Source organism: Sminthopsis crassicaudata, chromosome 2, assembly GCF_048593235.1.
Source record: "Sminthopsis crassicaudata isolate SCR6 chromosome 2, ASM4859323v1, whole genome shotgun sequence".
Classification (NCBI taxonomy): Eukaryota; Metazoa; Chordata; class Mammalia; order Dasyuromorphia; family Dasyuridae; genus Sminthopsis; species Sminthopsis crassicaudata.
Genome location: NC_133618.1, coordinates 44,636,643 through 44,660,492, shown reverse-complemented (window position 1 = coordinate 44,660,492; position 23,850 = coordinate 44,636,643). Strand labels below are relative to the sequence as shown.

At 44.5% G+C, this 23,850-nt stretch overlaps 1 protein-coding gene across 1 annotated transcript in view; it reads left to right on the top strand.

Annotated features, from left to right (window-relative positions):
• The window catches only part of ZFHX3 (zinc finger homeobox 3), a 273,607-nt gene extending 252,353 nt beyond the window's left edge, over positions 1 to 21,254 (top strand). Inside the window, 5 exon segments of the mRNA XM_074286089.1 lie at positions 3 to 319; positions 321 to 542; positions 544 to 3,616; positions 14,819 to 16,617; positions 16,619 to 21,254. Coding sequence (XP_074142190.1) covers positions 3 to 319; positions 321 to 542; positions 544 to 3,616; positions 14,819 to 16,617; positions 16,619 to 16,693 — 5,486 coding nt within the window. The 3' untranslated portion in view covers positions 16,694 to 21,254.
• The last annotated feature ends 2,596 nt before the right edge of the window (positions 21,255 to 23,850 follow it).

Below are 23,850 nucleotides of genomic sequence, written 5' to 3'. Positions count from 1 at the left end.
CCAGGGCAATGCCACCAAGGCCTTGCTGGAGAACTTTGGCTTTGAGCTGGTCATCCAGTACAACGAGAATAAGCAGAAGGTGCAGAAGAAGAGTGGCAAGGCGGAGCCGGGAGACAGCTTGGAGAAGCTGGAGTGCGACTCGTGCGGCAAGCTCTTCTCCAACATCCTGATCCTGAAGAGTCACCAAGAGCACGTGCACCAACATTACTTCCCCTTTAAGCAGCTGGAGAGGTTCGCCAAGCAGTACCGCGAGCACTACGATAAGCTGTACCCGCTGAGACCCCAGACTCCGGAGCCGCCGCCCCCGCCCCCGCCGCCACCCCCCGCCCCCGCCGCTCCCCGCGGCGCCACCCCAGCCGGCCTCCACCCCAACTCTCCCCACGCCCGCTCCTCCCATCACTTCTCCCACCATCGCCCCGGCCCAGCCCTCCGTGCCGCTCACACAGCTCTCCATGCCCATGGAACTGCCCATCTTCTCGCCGCTCATGATGCAAACCATGCCCCTGCAGACGTTACCAGCCCAGTTGCCCCCTCAGCTCGGTCCCGGTCGACCCTCTGCCCGCCGACCTGGCTCAGCTTTACCAGCATCAGCTCAACCCCAGCCTGCTCCAGCAGCAGAACAAGAGGCCCCGCACCAGAATCACGGACGACCAGCTCCGCGTCCTCCGACAGTATTTTGACATCAACAACTCCCCCAGCGAGGAACAGATCAAAGAGATGGCCGACAAGTCCGGATTGCCCCAGAAGGTGATCAAGCACTGGTTCAGAAATACCCTGTTCAAGGAGCGCCAGCGCAACAAGGACTCGCCCTACAACTTCAGCAATCCCCCCATCACAAGCCTGGAAGAACTCAAGATCGATTCGCGGCCGCCTTCGCCGGAACCCCAGAAGCACGAGTACTGGGGGAGCAAGAGGTCGTCCAGGACGCGCTTCACCGACTACCAGCTGAGGGTCCTGCAGGATTTCTTCGACGCCAACGCTTACCCGAAGGACGATGAATTTGAACAGCTTTCCAATTTACTGAACCTCCCCACCCGAGTCATCGTGGTCTGGTTTCAGAATGCCCGACAGAAGGCCAGGAAGAATTACGAAAACCAGGGAGAGGGCAAAGATGGGGAAAGGCGCGAGCTTACCAATGACAGGTATATCCGAACAAGCAATTTAAACTACCAGTGCAAAAAATGTAACTTAGTCTTTCAACGTATTTTTGATCTTATTAAGCATCAGAAAAAGCTGTGTTACAAAGACGAGGATGAGGATGGGCAGGACGATAGCCAAAACGAGGACTCTATGGACGCCATGGAGCTGCTGACTCCGACCAGTTCCTCCTGCAGCACCCCGATGCCCTCCCAGGCCTACGGGGCCCCGGCCTCGGCGGCCAACACGTCAGCTTCAACCTTTTTGCAGCTCAGCGTGGAGGCCGAGGAAGCCTCCTCCTTCGGCTCCAAAATAGAAGCTACAGACGAGAAACCAAAGCAGCCCGAACCTCCCGGTGCACAGCCAAACCAAACCCAAGAGAAGCAAGTACAGCCAAAGCACGAGTCTCAGCCGCCAGTACCGGCGGACCAGCCGGACCAGAAGGGCAACGCCGCCCCGCCGAAGAACCCCGCGCTGCCCTCCCCGGCCCTGCAGCAGCCGCCCCAGCAGGCGCCCCCCACGTGCTCCCTGCCCCAGTCGAGCCCCAGCCCGTCCTCGCAGCTCTCCCACCTGTCTCTCAAGCCTCTCCACACCTCCACTCCACAGCAGCTGGCCAACCTCCCTCCTCAGCTCATCCCCTATCAGTGTGACCAGTGCAAGCTAGCCTTCCCCTCTTTTGAGCACTGGCAAGAGCATCAGCAGCTCCACTTTTTAAGTGCACAGAACCAGTTCATCCACCCCCAGTTTCTGGACAGGACGCTGGACATGCCTTTCATGCTGTTTGACCCCAGTAACCCACTGCTTGCGAGCCAGCTGCTGTCCGGGGCCCTGCCCCAAGTGCCGGCAAGCTCGGCCACATCCCCTTCCACGCCCACCTCCACCATGAACACTCTGAAGAGGAAGCTGGAGGAGAAGGCCAGTGCCAGCCCCGGGGAGAACGACAGCGGGACTGGAGGAGAGGAGCCTCAAAGAGATAAGCGCTTAAGGACGACCATAACCCCGGAGCAACTGGAGATCCTCTACCAGAAGTACCTGCTGGACTCCAACCCCACCCGGAAGATGCTGGATCACATTGCACACGAAGTGGGCCTGAAAAAGCGTGTGGTGCAAGTCTGGTTCCAGAACACCCGAGCTCGAGAAAGGAAAGGGCAGTTTCGGGCCGTGGGCCCCGCCCAGGCCCATAGGCGGTGCCCCTTCTGCCGGGCGCTTTTCAAAGCCAAGACTGCCCTGGAGGCCCACATCCGCTCCCGCCACTGGCACGAAGCCAAAAGAGCTGGCTACAACTTGACTCTGTCCGCGATGCTGTTGGACTGTGATGGCGGGATACAGATGAAAGGAGACATTTTTGACGGGAGTAGCTTTTCCCACTTGCCGCCCGGCAGCAGTGACGGCCAGGGGGTCCCCCTGTCGCCGGTGAGTAAAACCATGGAGCTGTCCCCCAGAACTCTGCTCAGCCCTTCCTCCATCAAAGTGGAAGGAATAGAAGACTTCGAAAGTCCCTCCATGTCCTCAGTCAATCTCAGCTTTGACCAAACCAAGCTGGACAACGACGACTGCTCCTCTGTCAACACGGCCATCACGGACACCACCACCGGAGACGAAGGCAACGCGGACAACGACAGCGCCACAGGAATAGCCACCGAGACCAAATCGTCATCGGCGCCCAGCGAGGGGCTGACCAAAGCCGCCATGATGGCCATGTCCGAGTACGAAGATCGCTTGTCTTCCGGCCTGGTCAGCCCGGCTCCCAGCTTTTACAGCAAGGAGTACGACAACGAAGGCACAGTGGACTACAGCGAGACATCCAGCCTGGCCGATCCCTGCTCCCCGAGCCCCGGGGCCAGCGGCTCGGCGGGCAAGTCCGGAGACAGCGGAGACCGGCCGGGGCAGAAACGCTTTCGGACTCAGATGACTAACCTTCAGCTGAAAGTCCTCAAGTCGTGCTTTAATGACTACAGGACGCCAACCATGCTGGAGTGCGAGGTCCTGGGCAATGACATTGGACTGCCAAAGAGAGTCGTTCAGGTCTGGTTCCAGAATGCCAGAGCGAAAGAGAAGAAGTCCAAGCTAAGCATGGCCAAGCATTTTGGTATCAACCAAACAAGCTACGAGGGACCCAAAACAGAGTGCACTTTGTGTGGCATCAAGTACAGCGCCCGGCTGTCTGTACGTGACCATATCTTTTCTCAGCAGCATATCTCCAAAGTTAAAGACACCATCGGAAGCCAGCTGGACAAGGAGAAGGAGTACTTTGACCCAGCTACCGTCCGTCAGCTGATGGCCCAGCAAGAGTTGGATCGGATCAAAAAGGCCAACGAAGTTCTTGGTCTGGCGGCTCAGCAACCTGGAATGTTTGACAACCCTCCTCTTCAAGCTCTTAACCTCCCCACTGCTTATCCTGCGTTACAGGGCATCCCCCCAGTGTTGCTCCCTGGCCTCAACAGCCCGTCTTTGCCAAGCTTCACTCCATCCAACACAGGTGGGTTCTGGTACGATCCGAGGGCACCACCCTCTTCCCCCCCCTCCAAACTTGTCTGTCAGGGACGAGCGCTCGGCATCCCCTCAGGGGTGGGCAGACAGGGTGGAAGGCTTCTCCTTCGCTAGGACCTCAGGGCATTTGGGCCTGGTGCAGAGCTCTCCATTTGGGCCCTTGGGTTTCCAGCTCTGCCCAGTTTCTCAGCTGTGAAAGACTCCGGTTTTTATTGCCCTGTGGATAACAAAACAGTATGGAGAATGTGTTGAGTGATTTTTCCTCCCCTGTAGTCCTGAGCCTTTCTTGACAGCCAACTGAAGGTTATCTCACCCCGGGAAGAATCTCTTGTTTAATAAGGTCCCTTGCTTCTTAGTCTGATACTGGTGGCTGCCATCTTAGAGGCTGTCAACAAGAATCTTATTCTTTAAGACTGACTTGCAATTTGACCAAACATCTTATGTTAGTGAAGGTCATGAGGATTTCATATCTTACTTCTTGTAACATAGTGCTTATTGAATGAATATCCCCTAAAGATAACCTTTAGAGATGTTTTGTCCCCTATGGGAGTCCTCCTTCCTTTTCACCATCCTTTTCTCTCTTCTTGTTTAGTGAATCTGGGATGGAAAGAATCCCAGTGACTGGCTAGTTTGACCCACACTGAACAGGAATGCTCTGTACGACGACATACCAGCAAAGGGTCCGTCCTATCTGACTCATAGAGAGCTCCGGCAGAGAGGAACCTGCCACCTCCCATTCCATTTGGGGGTAGCTTTAGCTGTTAGGATTGACTCTTCTCAGTGGATGTGGATGCAATGGGTGTATCATGAACTCCTTTGGCAGAATAATGATTTTAAACACACAAAATCCTCATAAATACAAAGGAAACCAAGACTATTAAGATCCCAGGTACCAAAAATTGATGTTCACATTTAGGACACATTTAGGCACCACTTTAAGCAGCGCCTTTAGCTTTGCCTTCAAGAGTCAGACAGAAGAAATCTGATCTGTCTTCAATGTGACAGCTCTTCAGATACCTGAAGATGTATGTAATTTCTCCCCGAGTCTTATCTTCTTTAAGATAAATGCTCCCCACTTTGTTGGACCAATCCTTATCTGGCATCCTGGCCACTCTCCTGGGTATTGGGTGATCAGTGTCCTCCCTGGAATGGGGTGGCCACAGGTGGACATGCGATGCCGGGTGATTGATCCAAACAGACTTAGGTACAGAGGGATAGTTTACCCCACCCCCCTTCTTCTAAAAATGATTCCTCTTTTTAGCTTTTCTGACTCCCAACTCACACTGAGATGATTAGAGATCTTTTCAGATCAGCTAACCATACCTCCCTGCCCCTATACTTACAAAGTAGATTTTTGGTTTTTTAAATGTAAACCAACTCTGTTGAATCAGGAAAACTTGAATTTGGGTCTTCCCTATAGCATTTCCTGGCTGGCCTTTGTAGGCCTACCTCTTTGCCTTTCACTGCCCTCAGGCAACCAGATAACATCCAAATTGCATCTTTGTGGAAGTTTGACTCAGCTGGTCAGATCCCATGCTTCCCTCCCACATTGGTGATGTACTGTACCTGGGACATAGTAAGTGCTTAAGAAATGTTAAGTGATTGACTAACCCACACCCCAGAGCTTTCCATTACATTTCCCTCATATGTCTGAACTTTCTCACTTGACTTTATCTCAATATACAATGCTGCACTCTGCACACACTACCTTACACCTCTTCTTTTTGAATAATTGATGTACAAGATACCTTCAGACCTTATTGTCCCAGTCATGAGTTTTATCCCACCAACTCTCAGTGTTAGTTGTGAGATCAGACAAATTTGCCTCCTTGCCTTAAGATTTAACTGTCTGTCTGTCTCTCTCCCTCTCCCTCTCTTTCTCCCCACCTCCCTCCTTGTATGTACTAGGTGCCTAGAAGACAGATGCTTTTTGGATTATATTCACCTTTCTTCTTAAATCAAACTTTGTGTACCTCTGTATAGATATCCAAGTTCATGACTTTTATTATTAGTTCCTCCCTTGATTGCTGGTCATTCCTACTGCTAGTCTGGATATACTATAGTTGGGTTTTTTATTCCCTTTTTGCCCTTCCCTTCCTTGCCAGGGGTAAGACTTTTTGATTTGAAGGATTCTAGACAATTGATTTCTTACCAGACCTTGTTAGACACCTTCTATCCCTTGCCAGTTATTGCCATATTTGAAGCAGTAGCCTAGAACCCTTAATTCCACTCTCAGGTACCATCTTCTTTTTAAAATCTTTTAACAATAATAATTCTTTATTTTTCAACGAACATGCAAAAAATAGTTTTCCACATTCACTCTTGCAAAACCTGTGTTCCAGATTTTTCTCCCTCCCTCCTCACCTCATCCCCTCCCTAGACAGCAAGTAATCCAATATAGATTAAACATGTGCAATTCTTCTAAACGTTTCCACAGTTATTGTGCTGCACAAGAAAAATCAAATCAAAAGGGGAAAAAAGGAGAAAGGAAAAAAAAAGTCAGCAAGCAGTAACAACAAAGGTGAAAATACTATATTGTGTTCCACATTCAGTCCCCATAGCGTCCTTCCTCTGGATACAGATGGTTCTCTCCATCATGTCTATTGGAAAAGACCTGAATCACCTTGTTGTTGAAAACAGCCATGTCTATCAGAGTTGATCATCACAGCTCTTGTTATTGATGTGTATAATGTTCTTTTGGTTCTGTTCACTTCACTTAACATCAGTTCATCATATTGCCTATGTGAAAATGGTCTGCTGATCATTTCTTGTAGAAAAATAATATTCCATTATATTGCTACATTAAGGTACCCTCTTCTTAACTAGCTATTAAACTTACAAATTTGCCCTTGCCTTTAATCAGCAGCAATGTTGAAAACATCATTTGTGCCCCTAAGAGCTTCCATCTTTTGCCAAAAATCGGGTCATCTTTAGTAAACTCTTTTAGATTGCTCCTGTCATCATTGGTTGCGCCCATGTGAATCTCTATTATCTGTAGTCATCTAATTTAACATATTTGTTCACCATTATTTTAGTGGAGCTATGATTTCATTAATGAGTAGCCATCTGTAGCTAGATGAGGAGCCACTCCTCATCTTGCAGGAGCCATCTCACCCTTCTTCTGTATTTAGCATTAACAATTCTTGGTCTTCCACAGAGGATCTCCCCAACATATGGGAAGCCTTATCTTTTTAGTAGTCTATGAGAACACTCATTATTTCTCCTTGCTCAGCCCATCTCTCTTCCTGGTCATGTATGCCTTGGATAGATCCAGGATGCCATTCACAAGCTCCTTCATTTTGGGTGAAATGCTATATCTGACCAACATAAGCCATGTGTTTACCTGCAATTTTTGATTGATCTGAAATTACAAGTGGATGACATCAATCTTCCATAACTTGCAGGCATAGTGCATCAGCTATTGACACTGGAAAAAATGGGTTTTTCTGTCAGTAGCATATAATTATTAAAAGCACAGTTATATTGATTGCTTCCAAATGCAATCCAGTTTGCTCTCTTCTCCCTTTTTCATTCTATATCTAGTTCCTAGTCCATCTGCACTATCTTTCCAAAGATGTGTATTGATAGGCTGAGTAATTAGCTATCCAGCTACCTAATTCTCATAATATATGACATAGATATTCTATATCTACTTTATTTTTCCCATGTGGATAGCTGGTGTGTGGTGTGGTAGTTTCTTAAGTAACTTTGGATTTGATAGGATATCATCTATAGACAAGATGATCTGAAAAACTTTTAGAATCACAATGAACTCCTCTTTGTCAGTTGACAAACATTTATTAAGCATTTATTGAATGCCAGATACCATGCAAAGTGCTGGAAATACAAAGTTTAACAGCAAGTAAGCCTTGAAAATCTGCCCCAGACATCCATCACTCTGCACCTCGCCCTTTCTGCTCACAGGACCATGCACAGGTTGTATTGGGAGGTGCCTAGAGTGAGTAAGAAGATAATATATCTGCCAATTATATAGCCATCGTAACGGAAGACACATCCATGCATCCTCAAGGGCCTTCACTGGCAATATCATATCATCTATTATAGCCTTTTGGGAGTTTCCTTTTGGCATCAATTCAGCCAGACTTCTCCTACCTCTCAACATGTAGAAATTCAGTGAATAGTTCACCCAGTAGGGGGGAAAAGTAGAGAAACTAGGGAAATGAGCAAGCAAAGAGAAACTCCTCATATAATAATACAATGGGGTGCCAGTGTGGTTGAAAGACCTAATAAGGGGAATAAGCATTTTTCAAGCACCTAACTGTGTGCCAGGCAATGTGTTAAACACTTTATAAATGTTATAATATCATTTTGATCCAACCCTAAGAGAAAGATACTATTATCACCCCCATTTTACAGTTAGTCAATTGAGCAGGCAAAATTTAAGTGATTTACCCAGAATCATATGGCTAGTGTTTTGGGGATAGAACTGAACTCTTGATGCCAGGCCTAGCACTCAGTACTTCTAATAGAGACAATTGAAGAAGTAAGAAGTAAAATTAGTGCTCCCGATTTTTAAAAATCATGAGACTAGATGTCTTAGAACATATACCAGAAATCCTTAACAAAACAGTGGATGCTCTTGGGAGTGAAGGGAAACAAATGGATGAAATGGAAATAAAAAAGTAAGTGGCACAAGAAACAGTTAAACACCAAAATTGGAAGAGCATATAGTAATCTGCCATATATTACTCAAAAGCAATCAGCCTGGAAAATAAGGTCCAAAGAAATTGATTTAATAGTCATCAGGCTCATAACTGAGAATTTTGAAACAAAATCTGAAGGTCATATTTCAAGAAATTGAAAATAATTGCCCTAGAAATATTGGAACCAGAGGACAAAAGTACACTACTACAGAACCCATAACACTGCCAGAGAGAAACATTACATATAACATGCTCAGAAATGCAAATGCCATGCTTAAGCATTCCCATATAGAAGAAAAATATAGAAGCAGCTGGTAAGAATTTGATTACATTATGTCAGTAATGACAAAGGAAAGGAAATATTATAATATTGCATACCAAAAATTAAAGGAATATGGCTTTTCCCCAGGAATCCTGCAAAGTTGAGTATAATCCTAAATGGAGAAAAAATTGCTTTTAACAGTAATTTTCAAGCATTCCTGTTGAGAAAATCAGAGTTCAGCAAAGTTTTCAAAAGGCAAACCAGCAGGTGAAAGTTGACAAATATGTGAACTTCATCCTAGAAAGCTTTTCAAAAGAAGCAACTTCCATTTATTTCCCCTAGAAAATATAGAAAGTATAAATTAGACCACAAATCAGTAAGCAAATGCCAAATTGCCACCTTGTCAAACTGTCCAAACTGTATAACATTTTGTAGAGATGTGAAATGAGTGTAATCGTCAAAAGGTAGCCCTGCCCTAGCTTCGTTTTTGCTTAGTATTATTCATTTGTTTAACAGTCAACAAATAATTAAGTGCCCTCTTTCAGAATATTATTAATAACTTTTGAGGAACCTGGAAATGGGGGAAGGAAGAAGAGTTTTTTGGTGATTGTGATCAGGAAAGGCCCATCATATATTACTGAATGACCTCATAGTTAGAGCAACTACTTATAAGAGGATACAATTTTCATTCAGGAATGCCAGAGGCTTTCATTGTGATCTTGATTATTAATTATTTTGTGACCAGTCGGAACCACAGAATTTGAATGAGAAAATCCCTTCATTTGATAGATAAATTGCAAGCCAGATAATAAAAACAGCTTGCCTTGGTGCACACCGGAAGCACCTGGCAATTGTCTTAAACCTAAAGATTTTTCCCTTACGAGTAAGCTGCCTATGAGAGAACCTGACAAATGATATCACTAAATAGTATAAGATCTGTACAGAATAAGTGGTATGAGCTGGTATGTGCAGCATTTGCAAGAGGTATTTGTAGAAAAGAGATTGGGATGATTTCCAGTGGCTCAGGAAGCTTACCCTGGGCCTTGAAGCATAACTGGGAACTAAGGAACAAAAAACATTTATTTAATCACTTAGGACATTTACATTGAAACTGAGGAAAAACCAGTGTTTGTTTCTTTGTTTGTTGGTGCATGTATGCCCCAAGCTTCTGTTCTAGGCCCTCTTTACCACCCCCTTCCTCAGTCTCTGTCCCTTCTCCATCCTCTGTGCATAGGGTTACCATTCAGTGTGTAAGCCCTGCCCTAGGCTCATCCCTCATCTCAAACATTTGGATGTCTCCACTCATACAGTTCCAATAGCAACTCAGACTCTTATGTGCAGAACAGAGCTCTTCTTCCCAAGCTTACTGCCCTGTTCCTAACTCTCTGACTCTGGGAACTCCTTTCCTTGTGGTTACCCCGACTGGCAGCCTGGCTCGTTTCTGCTGGCTCTGCCTCCCTCATCCTATCTAGCAACTGCCAGGCATTGCCCCCTCTGTTTATATGCAATTTCTAATATTCCCTTCTTGTTGCCCTCCCTGGGACTGATGCCTCAGTTCAGGCCCCTCCCCTCTTAGCAGAACTGTTTGTTCAATAATCTCCTTGTTGGCCTTCATGGCTCAAATCTCTTCCACCTCTAATTCCTTCTTTTAATGGTTGCCAAGTGGTGTTCTATAAGTGCAGGTCTGATATCGCGAAGCTCCAGTGGTTCCCTATTGTCTGTAAGATTATTAGTAATTATAGCTAAGGTATATAGCGCTTTAAGGTTTTGCAAAGCACTTGACAAAAATTATTTCATTTGATTTTCATTTATAACAACCCCAAAAAGGTTTTGCAAATGAGGAAACAAACAGAAATTAAATCACTGACCCAGAGTTACACAGCTAGTAGGTATCTGGAACAGGATAGAATTTGAACTTGGATCTAACTAATTCCAGGCCCAGCACTTTTTGCACCATGGTGCCACCTGATTATTTGGCATTTAAATCACTTCACCATCTGACCCCCGCTTACCATTCTGTGCCTTGTCACAGAGTGTCCTCATATCTGGAAGGCACCCCCCTCTAAAGCCCAGCACTCACTAAACTGTTATTGCTACTCTCCCCCCAAAAGAATTCCCTTGTATTTATTTTGTATTGTTTTATAAATCTTGAAGTGTTTGTATTGTTTCCCCTGATGATAATGTAAGCTGTTTTCAAAGGAATGGTGATTTTGTTTTGATTTTTGTATCAGCATCAGGTATCCAGTATATAATAGGTGCTTAATAAATGCTTGATGATTTTTTTTAAGTAAATTGACAAGTATAAAATAATTGTCCAGCAATTAAAACCACAACATGTAGGAAAATGGGCACTCATGTTTAATCAGATACATTTTTAAGTAGCCTAAAGTACTGATACATACTTTTGGAAGTTACAAATTCTAGAAGTAATATCAGCTCTTTGAGAATAATAAGTGTTTGACTGTGGACAAGTCACCTAACTTTTATGAATCACATTCTCCTCATCTGCAAAGTGTAGACAGTAGCATGCAGAGGGTCATTGTGGAACTTCAAGGCCATGAAGCACACAGATGATGAAGTGCTAGCTCTTCCTTTCATTCTTCACATATGCCCCTTTTTTGGAATGATGGCCACCCGAAAGTCACGGCTCTCATCTTTTAAGTGGAATCAATAGTTTAGGGCAGCTTGACCCTGACTTTCACACCTTCACCGTCCATTAAAATTGTCATCTCATACACTTGTCTTTTCTAATGACTCCAGCCAGTGACTGCCTGCATACATAATACACATCCGTCCTGGCAAAGTAGAGTATGTAGAGTTATGACAAAATATTGTATGGTATTTATTTTTAATATGCTAAAATTAAATTTGGGGGGAAAAAGGAAAATCATCTGCAGAAGCCTGCCTTTTTTCTTGTCATGTGTTCAGACACAGGATGCCCTTGATACATGTGGAGACCATTCTCATAAAGATTTTATAGAGATGAGAAAATAAGAATACAGGTCAATAGTTGCTAATGTCTTCCTAATAGCTTCTTTTTAATAATAATGTCATCTCTGGTCTCTGTTCTTTTAGACTCTTCCTTTCTTTGATATATCAAGAAACTTAATCCACAAATACCTTGAAAACCATTACCTTGAGCATAGATTTTCCCCCCATATAGTTAAGTAGGACTAACCACTCTTTACTCTATTTTTCAAAGTACCTTTCCTCTTCTCTTCTTAAGGCACCCAAATGGAGTGATCAAAGTATCATTAATAGTAAAAGTAAATTACTAAGAGAATGGTAGAAAATCTGTTCAATTTGATGTCTTTCCTAGATCTCTTTTCCAGGTCATTTGTTTTTCCAAAGAGATATTTCATGTTGTTTTCTATTTTTTTTTTTTCATTCTTTTGGTTTTGTTATATTGTTTCTTGATTTCTCAAAAAATCATTTGCTTTCACTTTCTCAATTTTTCCCCTGAGGCAATTGGGGTCAAGTGACTTGCCCAGCTAGGAAGTGTTAAGTGTCTAAGGCCAGATCTGAACTCGGGTCCTCCTGACTTTAGGGCTAGTGCTCTGTGCCACCTAGCTATTCCTCAATTCTAATTTTTAAGAAGTTATCTTCTTTGGTGAGTTTTTGTACCTTCTTTTCCATTTGCTCAATTCTACTTTTTAAGGAGTTTTTTTTTTCTCCCCCTTTTTTTTAGGTTTCTTTTTCCATTTGGCCAATTCTGCTTTTTTAAGATATTCCTCTTCTCTTTGACTTTTGGTATCTCTTTTACCATTTGATCTAGTCTATTTAAGAGGTTGTTTTCTTCAGCATTTTTTTGTTTCCTTTACCAAGTATTGTGTCTTTTTTCATGATTTTCTTTCATACCTCTCATTTCTCTTTCTGATTTTCCCTCTACCTTTCTTTCTTGTTTGTCAGAATCACTTTTGAGTTCTTTAATGGCCTGATATCAATTCATATTTTTTGTTGGAGGTTTTAGATGTTAGCACTTTGACTTTGTTATTTTCTTCTGAATGTGTTTTGAGCTTCCTTGTCACCATAATAACTTTCTGTGGTCAGAATGTTTTTCTGTTGTTTGTTCATTTTTCCAGTCTATTTCTTGACTTTTATGTTAAAGTAGGGCTCTGCTTCTAGGATAGAGAGCACACTATCCCAACTTTCAGGGATTTTATGCAGCTGAGATCCTTCTGATCTCTGATCTTTTCTACTATAAGTTTTCAGTTCTTCCAAGGTGATATGATCTAAGAAGTTCATTTACTATTCTCCTGGCCTCTCTCTGTGAGTGACCACAAGCATTCTTTTCAACGCTGGAACTGTGATGAGGATCCTTGCTTCACTGCCAGCTCCAGTGTGCTAGTGCTCTTCCTTGTCCTAAGACTGCCATCCAGGACTGTGATTTGATCCAAATATGAGTAAAGCTGCCCCCCGGGCCAGCAAAAAGACTCCTTTAATCTCCTTCTTAGCAATTGTTCAACCCCTTTACTATCTGTGGTCTGAGAATTCTGGAAGCAGCTGCTGCTGATTCACTGATTCCCAAGCCTGCTTCTGATTTCGGGGGGCTCCTGGACCCTGCCCCACTGTCCTCTAGGTGCAACAAAGCTTTCCTGGTGACTTTCTAAATTCTTTGGCTGAAAAATTATTCTACCCACTTGCCCTTTTGTGGGTTTTGCCATTTCAAGCATTGTTTTATGGCAAGATTTTAAAGGGTTTGGAAGGGAGAGCCTAGGTAAATCATTGCCTTTTCTTTGCCATCTTGGCTCCCACATTGTGTATTTATGACTGCTTATTGGATATTTTAAGGGCCCCAGCTTTAGAGCAATGCAGTTCTAGCCAGATTCTTGAACAAGGCCAGTTGTATCAGGCAAAGGCAAGCCCATTAGAAGACTATTCATCTTCCCCTCTAGTTGTCTTCTTTTCCCTAATGCGTCTGCTTCCCTCTTACCTTCACTTTACCTTTCATTCCCCTTCCGATGCCCAGATCTCTGCTCGCTGGAAGTAGGGCTCTTGTACGACTCAGTGCTGCCCAGGACGAATCAGTATGGTTCCGATGAGGCGGTTGGAGAGAGGAAGGAATACTTTAGGAGTAGAGATACATAGGGAACTTGCCCAGTGGACCCCTGGCAAGGGAATAGGAGTCAGGACCAAGTTCCAGCAGGGCAGGCCCTAAGGTTACTTAAAGCAAGTAACCTTACAACTCCTCATAGGCACATCTGGCCTTTGGGATTTCTCTGGGAGAGTTCTGCCCTAGGGATAAATTTCTGCTTTTTGAGGAAAGGCCATCTTCCAAATTGGTCTCATCTGTAATATTGTGTCTTCTAGTGCTGGCATCATCTCAAATGTTCTTCCCAGCGCTTCTGCCAAACCCCCGACCAGAAGCTGGGGTTGGAGTAAAAGAACTTGGGTCTGGAATTGCAAACTGGCCCTTGGTCCTGATTGTCTGGATTCTCCAGTGAGCTTTTTAAATCGAGGAGACGAGTCAAGGGCAGGATCCGCTTTTCCTGTACCGCATTGTTAGGTTTCCATTCTCCAGTTCTTCCTGTCACTGGCTCCCAATTTCAGCAGCAGTGTGCGGGGATCAAGGTTAAAGGCTTTTCCAGAGCCTGCCACAATCAGACTAAAGAGCTGTGGGATGGCCACGGGAGTTTCTGGCCTCCTCTTCACACTCACCAGCTTATGAACGTGGCCTTGATACAACCCACAGACTCTTGAAAGCAGAGAGGCTGAGGGCTAGCCAGATGGGTTACGGTGGGACACCCCGAAGCTGGTGGGTCTCACATCAGGGCAGGCTATTGGGCAGTCTCGTTTAGTTTACTAGGCAGTTGATTGGTCTGTAACCTTCCTTCTGGAAGAGGACCAAAAGAACATCACTTGTTGGAGTCATTGTGTCTGACTGGCTGCTCGACCACAAACCAGGCAGAAATAGATCCCTGAAATTGTCATGTCTCGGCTTTCTTCTGAGCTGCTTCAGTTCTGCGTTGCTCCTGGAGCACATGGGGTGAGGTGCGGTCCTGTGCTAGGGCTCCCACGGCGTGAAATCCATTCCAAAGTTCTTGAGGTAGGAAAGGAAGCAGATGCTGCTTGGGCTGCTAACAGCCTGTCCTTTTCAGGACTAAATGTTGGGACCAGAAGCTATTTTTTTCGTGACATTGATCAGTGTTCATGGATGGTGGTGGTGGGGTTAGGGCGGGCCCCCTGAGCGTTGGCTTGTTCCCCTCTTCCAGTTATCTCCATCCTAGCTCACGGCCTCACTTTATTTTGTCTGCATTTCTTTTAGCTTTAACTTCTCCCAAACCGAACCTGATGGGTCTGCCCGGCACTACGGTCCCTTCACCTGGCCTTCCGACATCTGGATTACCAAATAAACAGTCGTCAGCCTCGCTGAGCTCCCCGACCCCAGCACAAGCCACGATGGTGATGACCCCACAACAACCCCCCCAGCCCCAGCAGCAGCAGCCGCTGCCACCGGTGCAGCAGCAGCCACCCACGCAGCAGCAGCAGCAGCTGCCCACACAACAGACGCAACAGCCAGCTCCACAGCAGCCACCTCTGCAGCAGCAGCAGCAGCAGCAGCAGCAGCAGCAGCAGCGAAAGGACAAGGAAGTAGAGAAAATTAAAGAAAAAGAAAAGGCACATAAAGGGAAAGGGGAGACCCTGGCGGGCCCCAAGAAGGACAAAGGAGAGGCCCCCGCAGCCACCCTCTCTGCCCCGTTACCCACAATGGAGTACGCGGTGGACCCGACCCAGCTGCAGGCCCTGCAGGCAGCCCTGACCTCGGACCCCACCGCTTTGCTCACCAGCCAGTTCCTTCCTTACTTCGTCCCCGGCTTCTCTCCTTACTATGCCCCCCAGATCCCGGGCGCCTTGCAGAGCGGCTACCTGCAGCCCATGTACGGCATGGAGGGCCTGTTCCCCTACAGCCCCGCGCTGTCGCAGGCCCTCATGGGGCTGTCCCCCGGCTCTCTGCTGCAGCAGTATCAGCAATACCAGCAGAGTCTGCAGGAGGCGCTGCAGCAGCAGCAGCAGCAGCAGCAGCGGCAGCTCCAGCAGCAGCAGCCACCACCGCAGCAGCAGCAGCACCCACCGCAGAAAGTTCCGCAGCAGCAGCAGCAGCAGCAGCAAGCGCCCCAGCCTCAGCCCCAGCCCCAAGCCCTGCCCCAGCCGCAGCAGCAGCAGCAGCAGCCGCCCAAAGCAAGCCAAACCCCAGTCCCCCCGGGGGCCGCTTCCCCCGACAAAGACCCTGCCAAAGAATCCCCCAAACAAGAAGAGCAGAAAAGTGCACCCCGCGAGGTGTCCCCCCTCCTGCCGAAACCCCCAGAAGAGCCAGAAGCAGAAAGCAAAAGTGTGGACTCCCTCTCGGACCCCTTCATTGTTCCAAAGGTGCAGTACAAGCTGGTCTGCCGCAAGTGCCAGGCGGGCTTCGGCGACGAGGAGGCGGCCACGAGCCACCTGAAGTCCCTCTGCTTCTTGGGCCAGGCGGCCGCGAGCCTGCAGGAGATGGTGCTCCACGTGCCCACGGGCGGCGGCGGGGGGGCCGGCGGGGGAGCCGGCGGGGGCGGGGCCGGCGGGGGCGGCGGGGGCCCCTACCACTGCCTGGCCTGCGAGAGCACCCTCTGCGGGGACGAGGCGCTGAGTCAACATCTCGAGTCGACCTTGCACAAACACAGAACAATCACGAGAGCAGCAAGAAACGCCAAAGAGCACCCTAGTTTATTACCTCACTCTGCCTGCTTCCCCGGTCCTGGCACCGCATCTACCTCGCAGTCTGCCGCTCACTCAAACGACAGCCCCCCGCCCCCCTCCTCCTCCTCTTCCTCCTCCTCTTCCTCCTCCTCCTCCTCCTCTTCCTCCTCTGCTTCCCCCCACGCCTCCTCCAGAAAGTCTTGGCCTCCAGGGGTCCCTCGGGCTTCGGTTGGGAAGCCCGCTTCTTTTCCTCCTCTCTCCTCATCTTCAACGGTTACCTCAAGTTCATGCAGCACCTCAGGGGTTCAGCCCTCGATGCCAACAGACGACTATTCGGAGGAGTCTGACACGGATCTTAGCCAAAAGTCCGAGGGGCCAGCCAGCCCGGCCGAGGGGGCCCCCGGCCCCCAGCTGCCCCCCCCAGGACCCTGGTCTAGCTAGTGTAGGAATGGACCCCTTCAGATTGTAAGCTTTGAAGATGAACAATTTAAAACACACACAGACACACACACACACACACACACACAAATGAATTTAAATAAAAAAAATTAATAACAAACCAATTTCAAAAATAGACTAACTGCAATTCCAAAGCTTCTAACCAAAAAAAAAAAAAAGAAAAAAAAAGAAAAAAAAAAGAAAAAGCGTGGGTTGTTTTCCCATATAACTATCTATGCCGGTGATTTTACATTCTTACCTTTTTTTTTTCTTTTACTATAAAATACCAACTCTGTTACATTTGTCCTTTTGAAGGTACTATTGGTCTGGGAGACACAGAAGTCCATAGGGCCTCCTCATTGTCTTTGGAGCTTACACCCCCTTGTATATTGCCCCTTTTCAATAACGCCCCAATTGATAGCACAGCAGAGTCCGGCATGCACTGTATGGGAAAGCAGTCCACCTTGTTACAGTTTTAAATTTCTTGCTATCTTAGCATTCAGATACCAATGGCTTGCTAAAAGAAAAAAGAAATGTAATGTCTTTTTATTCTCAGGTCAATCGCTCACACTTTGTTCTGTTTTCAGAATCATTGTTTTATATATATATATATATAAATATATATATTTTCTTTTTTTTGTTCCAGAAAAGAATTTTTTTGTTTGTTAATTTAAAAATGGGCAGAAAGTATTCGAGAAAAAAACAAAAAAACAATGTGAACTGCTTTAGCTTTCTGGGGATTTTAAGGATAGCTTTTCTGCTGAAGCCAATTTCAAGGGGAAAAGTTAAGCACTCCCACTTTTCAGAAAAAAAAAAAATAAACACACAAAGAGTGTTGAGGACTTGTAGCTAAAAAAAATAAGTTTTAAAAAAACTGACTTTCTGTATTTATGATAGATATGACCATTTTTGGTGTTGAGTAGATTGTTGCATTGGAAATGAACTGAAGCAGTATGGTAGATTTAAAAGAAAAAAAAAAAAAAAACCTTTTGTGTACATTTAGCTTTTGTATGGTCCAGCTGACAGCTCCTCATTTGATGTTGTCTTGTTCATTCCTAGCAGATAGATTGCAAAATCCGTTGATTCGCCGAAGCTTTTCTCCCCTTTGTCCCTTTATTCCCCCATCCCCCATCCTGTAATCTTCCACTTAAGGTGGCTGCCTTCATTTCTTAGAGGGTGGCTGCATAATTATTTTATAAAAACTAAAGAAAGAAGTTCAAAGGGTTTTTGGGGTCACTAGGATCCTCACAGAATATTTTTGGTTGGGGAGTTGAAACTTTTTTAAGGCGTATACATCCTAGTTACCTATGTCTGTTACCTTCGTGCACTTAGCTTTTATTTTTCTTTTCTCTGTTTTTTTCCTCCTTATTTCCTTTCTCCCTTTCCTTATTTGGTAGATGCTTCAAAGATTCTTTTCCTGAAAACAAAAGCATTTATTTCTGTTTATGTAATTGGGCTGCGCACTTTTTTTTTTTTTCCCAAACAAATTTTTGGTTAGGGGTTTGTTTTGGTTTTGGTTTGTTTTGGGTTTTTTTTTTCCTCTCAGAAAAAAAAAAAAAAAAAAGAAATTTCATGCTTTAAATAAAATCCAAAGACATACCCTTTCACTGCTGGTGCAGGAAGAGGGGGAAAGGGTTCTTGTTACTTGAGAATTTGTTTCTGAATTAAACAAAACAAGACTAAGTTTAAATAAAGGAGAAAAAAAAAAAGAAGAGAAAAAGATTTCCCAGGTTGTTATCTGTGCTGCTTCTGCAAGCAGAGAGGCAGCTGTTAATGACGATTCCACATACCAAAAGACACGTTTTTACTTCAGAGTTTTGTCCTTGTGTTAGGCAGTCTGAGCGGTGAATGATCCAGAAGGGGCAGCCAACCAAGAATCAGATAGCAGTGTACAGAAAAAAACAAAAAAAAACAAAAACAAAAAAACCCAAAAAAACAAACAAACAACAAAAGGAACCGGACATAAGGCACTTGTGTTTGTTAATCTCTGTATTCCTGTGATACAACACAACACAATGCAACACGCCCTTTCTCATCTTTAAAAGTCTGGACTTTGAAAGGAAAACTTTGTGCTGCTAAAAATGTAGATTTCGGAGACAAATAAATGCTTTGCTGTTTCACTTTCGTAGCCAAAAGTCAACAGAAACAATCTCCCCCATCCCACCCCTTTGCCCGGAAAGTGTGATATCCTTCCTCTCCTCCTCCCTCACCCGCCATCCTCACCTCCCTTTTCTTTCTACTCCTTATGTTTCAAAAGGGAACTTTGAAGACTGTGAACCAGGTTCCATTGGTCTGTCACCTTTCCGGCTGCTTTCCCCAGTGCTGAAGCCACTCATTCATCGGCTTTGCAAAAGACTGGAGCATTCCACGATAGGAAAATGGATTTCATTTTTTTTTTTTTTTTTAAAGCCGGGACTGTTTTTATTTTTATGAGGTTTTTGTTTTTAGTTTAATGAAAGAGCAGATCCTGAACTGTTGTACATATTTCTAACTAGGCTGATGCACAGTGCAAATTCCTTTTTTTAATTGTTTTTTTAAAGTAGAAAATACTAAAGAGTACCATCTAAATATTCATACCAGTATCCAGTTGTAGCATAAGGTGTCAAAAACAAGTACACAAACCATTTGCTGTTTTAACAAGCTGTTTTCTTTTAACAGAAATTCTTGTATTTCTCCCTGTGTTTGAGATGAACATTTTTTAAATTCTAAAGTTGTACAGTTTTTTTGTTTTCCATTATTTTATCTTGTTTGTAATTCTATGAAATATATATATATATATTTTTTGCCATTTAACTGTTGTATGTTACTCTGTGTCTGTATCATATAGAATTTTTTGTTTGTTTTTGGTTCTCTATGTGATACCAATTAACAATTTAACACTAGCTTTATCTGTCAAATTCTGCTAGGTCTCTTCTGAAACTTTTTTTTAAATGATATTGCTTGGTAATAGTGCAATTTCTACCCCTCCCCTCCCCTAACTTTTAATTCATTTCCTTGAATTTTTCCCACCTCTCAGGATTTGGAATATGGGGTGTTTGGGTGCTCCGGCCACCTGAAAAAAAATTACATCCTCCCTCTCTGGCAGATCAGATGCTGTAGGGTGGTGTTAGGGCCAAGTATGCAGGCAGGGACCAGGTAGGTACTCCGCCTGGTTTTCTGGTTTTCCCTGGCATTGGCAAATAGCATTGGGGTTGGGGAAGCCTTAACTTCCACCTCATGATTTTTTCCCCAGATGTTAATGTAACTAACCAAATTTAGTTCAACCCTAAGTAGAATGCACAAAGCAAATGATTTTTCTTCAGTCACAGGTTGACACGTTTGTGTCCATTAAGAATTCTTGTCTTGGAAGCCAACCCCAGGAATAGCAGAACCGTAGTACTTAAAGATGCTTCTTCCCAAGGTGGCTGAGTGACCAGTGTGATTAAAAATCTAAAACAAAAACCAGGCAAATTAACTTCCAAATTTATTTGTGAATTTCTCGATTTCAGTTTAGAGTAGGTTTGGGTTTTTTTTGTTTTTGTTTTTCCATCTGGGAATTAGTCCTGTCTGCTGCCTGGTAGAAGGATGAGTGTTATTCTGTAATTCCCTTTTCAAATTCACCCCCTCCATTTTTTTAAAAATCCTGAACAACATGGTTTCCATCTCCCCCGCCCCCCCCCCCCCCCAGCCATTAGGGTGATGACGCTAGATTGGCTGGGACGATTTTCTCATAGCACCAAATGAATCCATGGAGTTCGCCTTCTTTCTTCCACTCCTCAAAAAAAAAGGTGGGAGAAGATAGCCTTCCATCTCCCACGTCCCCTCCCCACTCGCACACCCCTGAACCCTCATAATACAAGGAAAAGATTTAAAACACTTAGCAGATTTTTCATTTGTTTTTAAATTAAAAGCTATTTAAAGAGATGAATGTGGCCAAAGTTTTACACAATTGAAAATAAAGTAAAACAGTTGGCATGTGTTAAAGAAACCTGAGTTTATCAGGCATGTCAGGAAGATGCAGGAAAGAGAGAGGCAGTAACCCAAGCCAGTGCACTTGATGTTCATGGACATATATTTTTTTTAAATAATAAATTAAATTAAAACATTTTAAATAGAAGCAGAAATTGAGTTGGTTGGTTGGTTTGTTGGCGCTGAGATACTGCCCACTGTGAAACACAAAGCTTTGACTAGTTTTTTTGTTTACTTTCTTTTGTGGGGGGAGGGGGGCAAGTTTGGGTAGGACAGAAAACGTAAATGAACGTTACCCTGAGGTGAAGAGGTATATGAACAGCCTTTGCAATGTACAAAAAAAAATAGAGCAAATGAAACCAAAAAATGATGTTCTTGGTGTTTTTCTATAATGTAGTCTTGTTAGCTTTTTTTGTTACTGTAACAATGCTGATCTCGAACTGTACCAAAATACATGGAGACTAACAGAAACAGAAACCACATGGAACTTTCAAAACTTAAAAAAAAAAAAATTTGTCACAAAAAAACTTTGTTGTCATAGTTAAGTTGATTGTAGATGGTAATTGAATATACTCCTTTGAAAATATTTCATCAAGTATGTTTCCTGCTCATTGTGATACATTAAAAAAAAATATGAGCAAAAAGCTCTTGTCTCCAATGTCACCAGATGTATGCTCTGGAATGGGGTGGGGATGGGACTGAGGGGATGGCCATCACTGTGTGAGAGAGTGTGTGTGTGTGTGTGTGTGTGTGTGTGTAGTGAAATTATTAGGTACACGGATGGACACCCAAGAACGCATCATAAAGGATGTGTTGATTTTACCCATCCTCTGGCACGGGAAGGAAGTACCAGAGAGTGTGGCTATGGCATAGTCCCATTTGTTTAATCAGAAGGGACAGACCGCAGACTTGAGTTGTTAGGGGATTGTTTCATTTGACATAAGGAGCTCTATAAGAATCCCAGACCCCTTACTGTATGATGGTAGGCAAAGGAAAACAGGATGTTTTTGAGAAAAAACACTTTGCTCAACTTCTATGAAGCAAGCTGGATCTAGGGTTAGTAACATTCTTCCCTCTGGTTATCGGAGAAAGAGGAAGGGAGGGAGGAAGGAAAGAGGAGAAAACAAGGTAAGTTGAAGTAGATACTTGACTAGATTTCCCTTTTAGTGAAGCCCTGCGTGGTGTACCATTGCAAAACAGAGGTTGGGAAAGGCTAGAATTGGTGATACCAGATTCCAATAGACCAGACCCATTCCTCTTATCAAAAAAAAACACCCCTCACAGAAGAAAATGCCTGAAATTCATTAATAAGGAGCCCATCCAAGATGAGACCCAGAGGCCTTGCATTCATTTCTAATTTATAGCTGCAGCTGATAAATAATTTACAAATCTATTGCAGCTGGGATTGGAAGGCCTCTTGAACAGTCTGTGTCCTTGGACGGGCCGCCATTAGCTGCCCTTGGACAGCAGGGGGCCCTTTCTTCCCTGGGGCTCTGGATTGACCTGCTCCTACGGGCTCAGCCAGATATTTGCAGTCTTAGTTTGTTTCCTTGATCCTGAAGATGAGGTGGGGGGGGGGGGGGGGGGAGGAATCTCCTATTCATAACTCAGGGATTTCATAAGATTTTTTTTAAGAGCAGGAAGTGAATCTTCTTTCTTACAGGGATCACTGATGGAGGGCTAGAAGGGATTTCAGAGTCCTATTATCCCCACTCAAATTTTACAGTTGAGGAAACTAAGATCTGCAGAAATAAAGATCCAAGGTCACACTAGCGTTAAGTTGCAGAGAGATCAGTTGGAATGAGGTCCTCATCTAGTCCAGGAAAGGAGGCTTTACACAGCAGATGGGGATGAGAAGTAGAAGCAGACCCCCAGGTGTCCTAATCCCCCAAATCAGGGGACTTCACTGGAATATCTAGGCACACAAAGAGTTAAGGTTCCCAGCTTCTCCTCTTCACACTGTACCCCTTAAAGCAAAGACAAGCTGGGTCCAAGAGCTGCCTTCTTGGGCCAGAATTATTTCAGGATCTGACAGGGTAGCGTGGCAACTTTTAAAATGAATTTTTCTTTAAAATAGAATTCATTTTTACACAGAAGTTTTGCTACCTCAGCTCTTTGTGGGAAAATAGAAATTTCCAGTCTCCTTCCTCCAGATGCTTCATTTCAGTTAAGTAGGAAAATAAGCCTCAAACCCTTGGTTATAACTGAATAGAGGCAGGGAGGAGTATGTGGCAAGTGAATGCTGGAGATGGAAGAAGAGCCTGGGTTCAAATTTTAGCCATGTGACCTTGACCTCTGTCCAGGTGACCTCTGGAACTCAGCATCTTTGTTCTCTAAGAACTTGGACTAGTTGGGGATCTCTAAAAGTCAAGTTTGGTGAGGGGGTGAGGTGGAAAATGAGCCCATTTTCTTAATCTATGGTGAAAACACTTCTCAGTTAAAAAAAAAAAATAGCTAGATGTTCCTTCCAATCTGGCTTCAATATTGTACTAATGTGGATATTAATCTTGGGGTTATCAAAGAGGTTTATCTCCGAAATGTGGAATTGTAACATCTGAAAAAGACTCGTGTCTGTTTAGGCAAGTGGCTGTTTCTAATTTTGCTTTAAAGAACCCTCTGTAATAGCTAGCCCATGTAACACGCTAATGACCTTCCAAATTTCACTTTTAAAAAGAGAGCAGGTTTTGAGTTACACCGACTACAAGCAGCTTACGAGTCAAATTGAAAGATGAGAGGTTTGCACCTGCTGTTCCCCAACATTAATTACAGCAGGACAGATGTGCTAAGCCCCCAACCCCAGCCCCTCAGCCTCTATCCAGGGCTGCTGAGCCCATGGCTAGCTAACCAAGGTATTACTGTTCTCCAGGCCCTTAGCAGTGGGGCAACTTTTCATCATTTCCCTCACTCTGTAGTGAATGTTTTCAATATAGTAACATAATACATAATATAACAATATATCATATAATAGCTGCAGGCTTCTAGCTTACTGAGAACTCTCTAGCCCAGCCTGAGGCGGGTTTCTTGTGAATCAAAGAAGGAATCAGACATAATTATTAAGCTCTTAATATGTGCAGAATCAAGCACTGGGGGTGCAGATAGAAAAGTGAGATGGTCCCTCCTCTTAAGGGGCTCACATTCTAATGGAGTGGGTTGTCACACTCTCTGTCCAACTGCTAGTAGCCAGAACCAGATTAAAATATAATTAAGAGATGTTTGACAAAAATAAAACAACATAGAGAA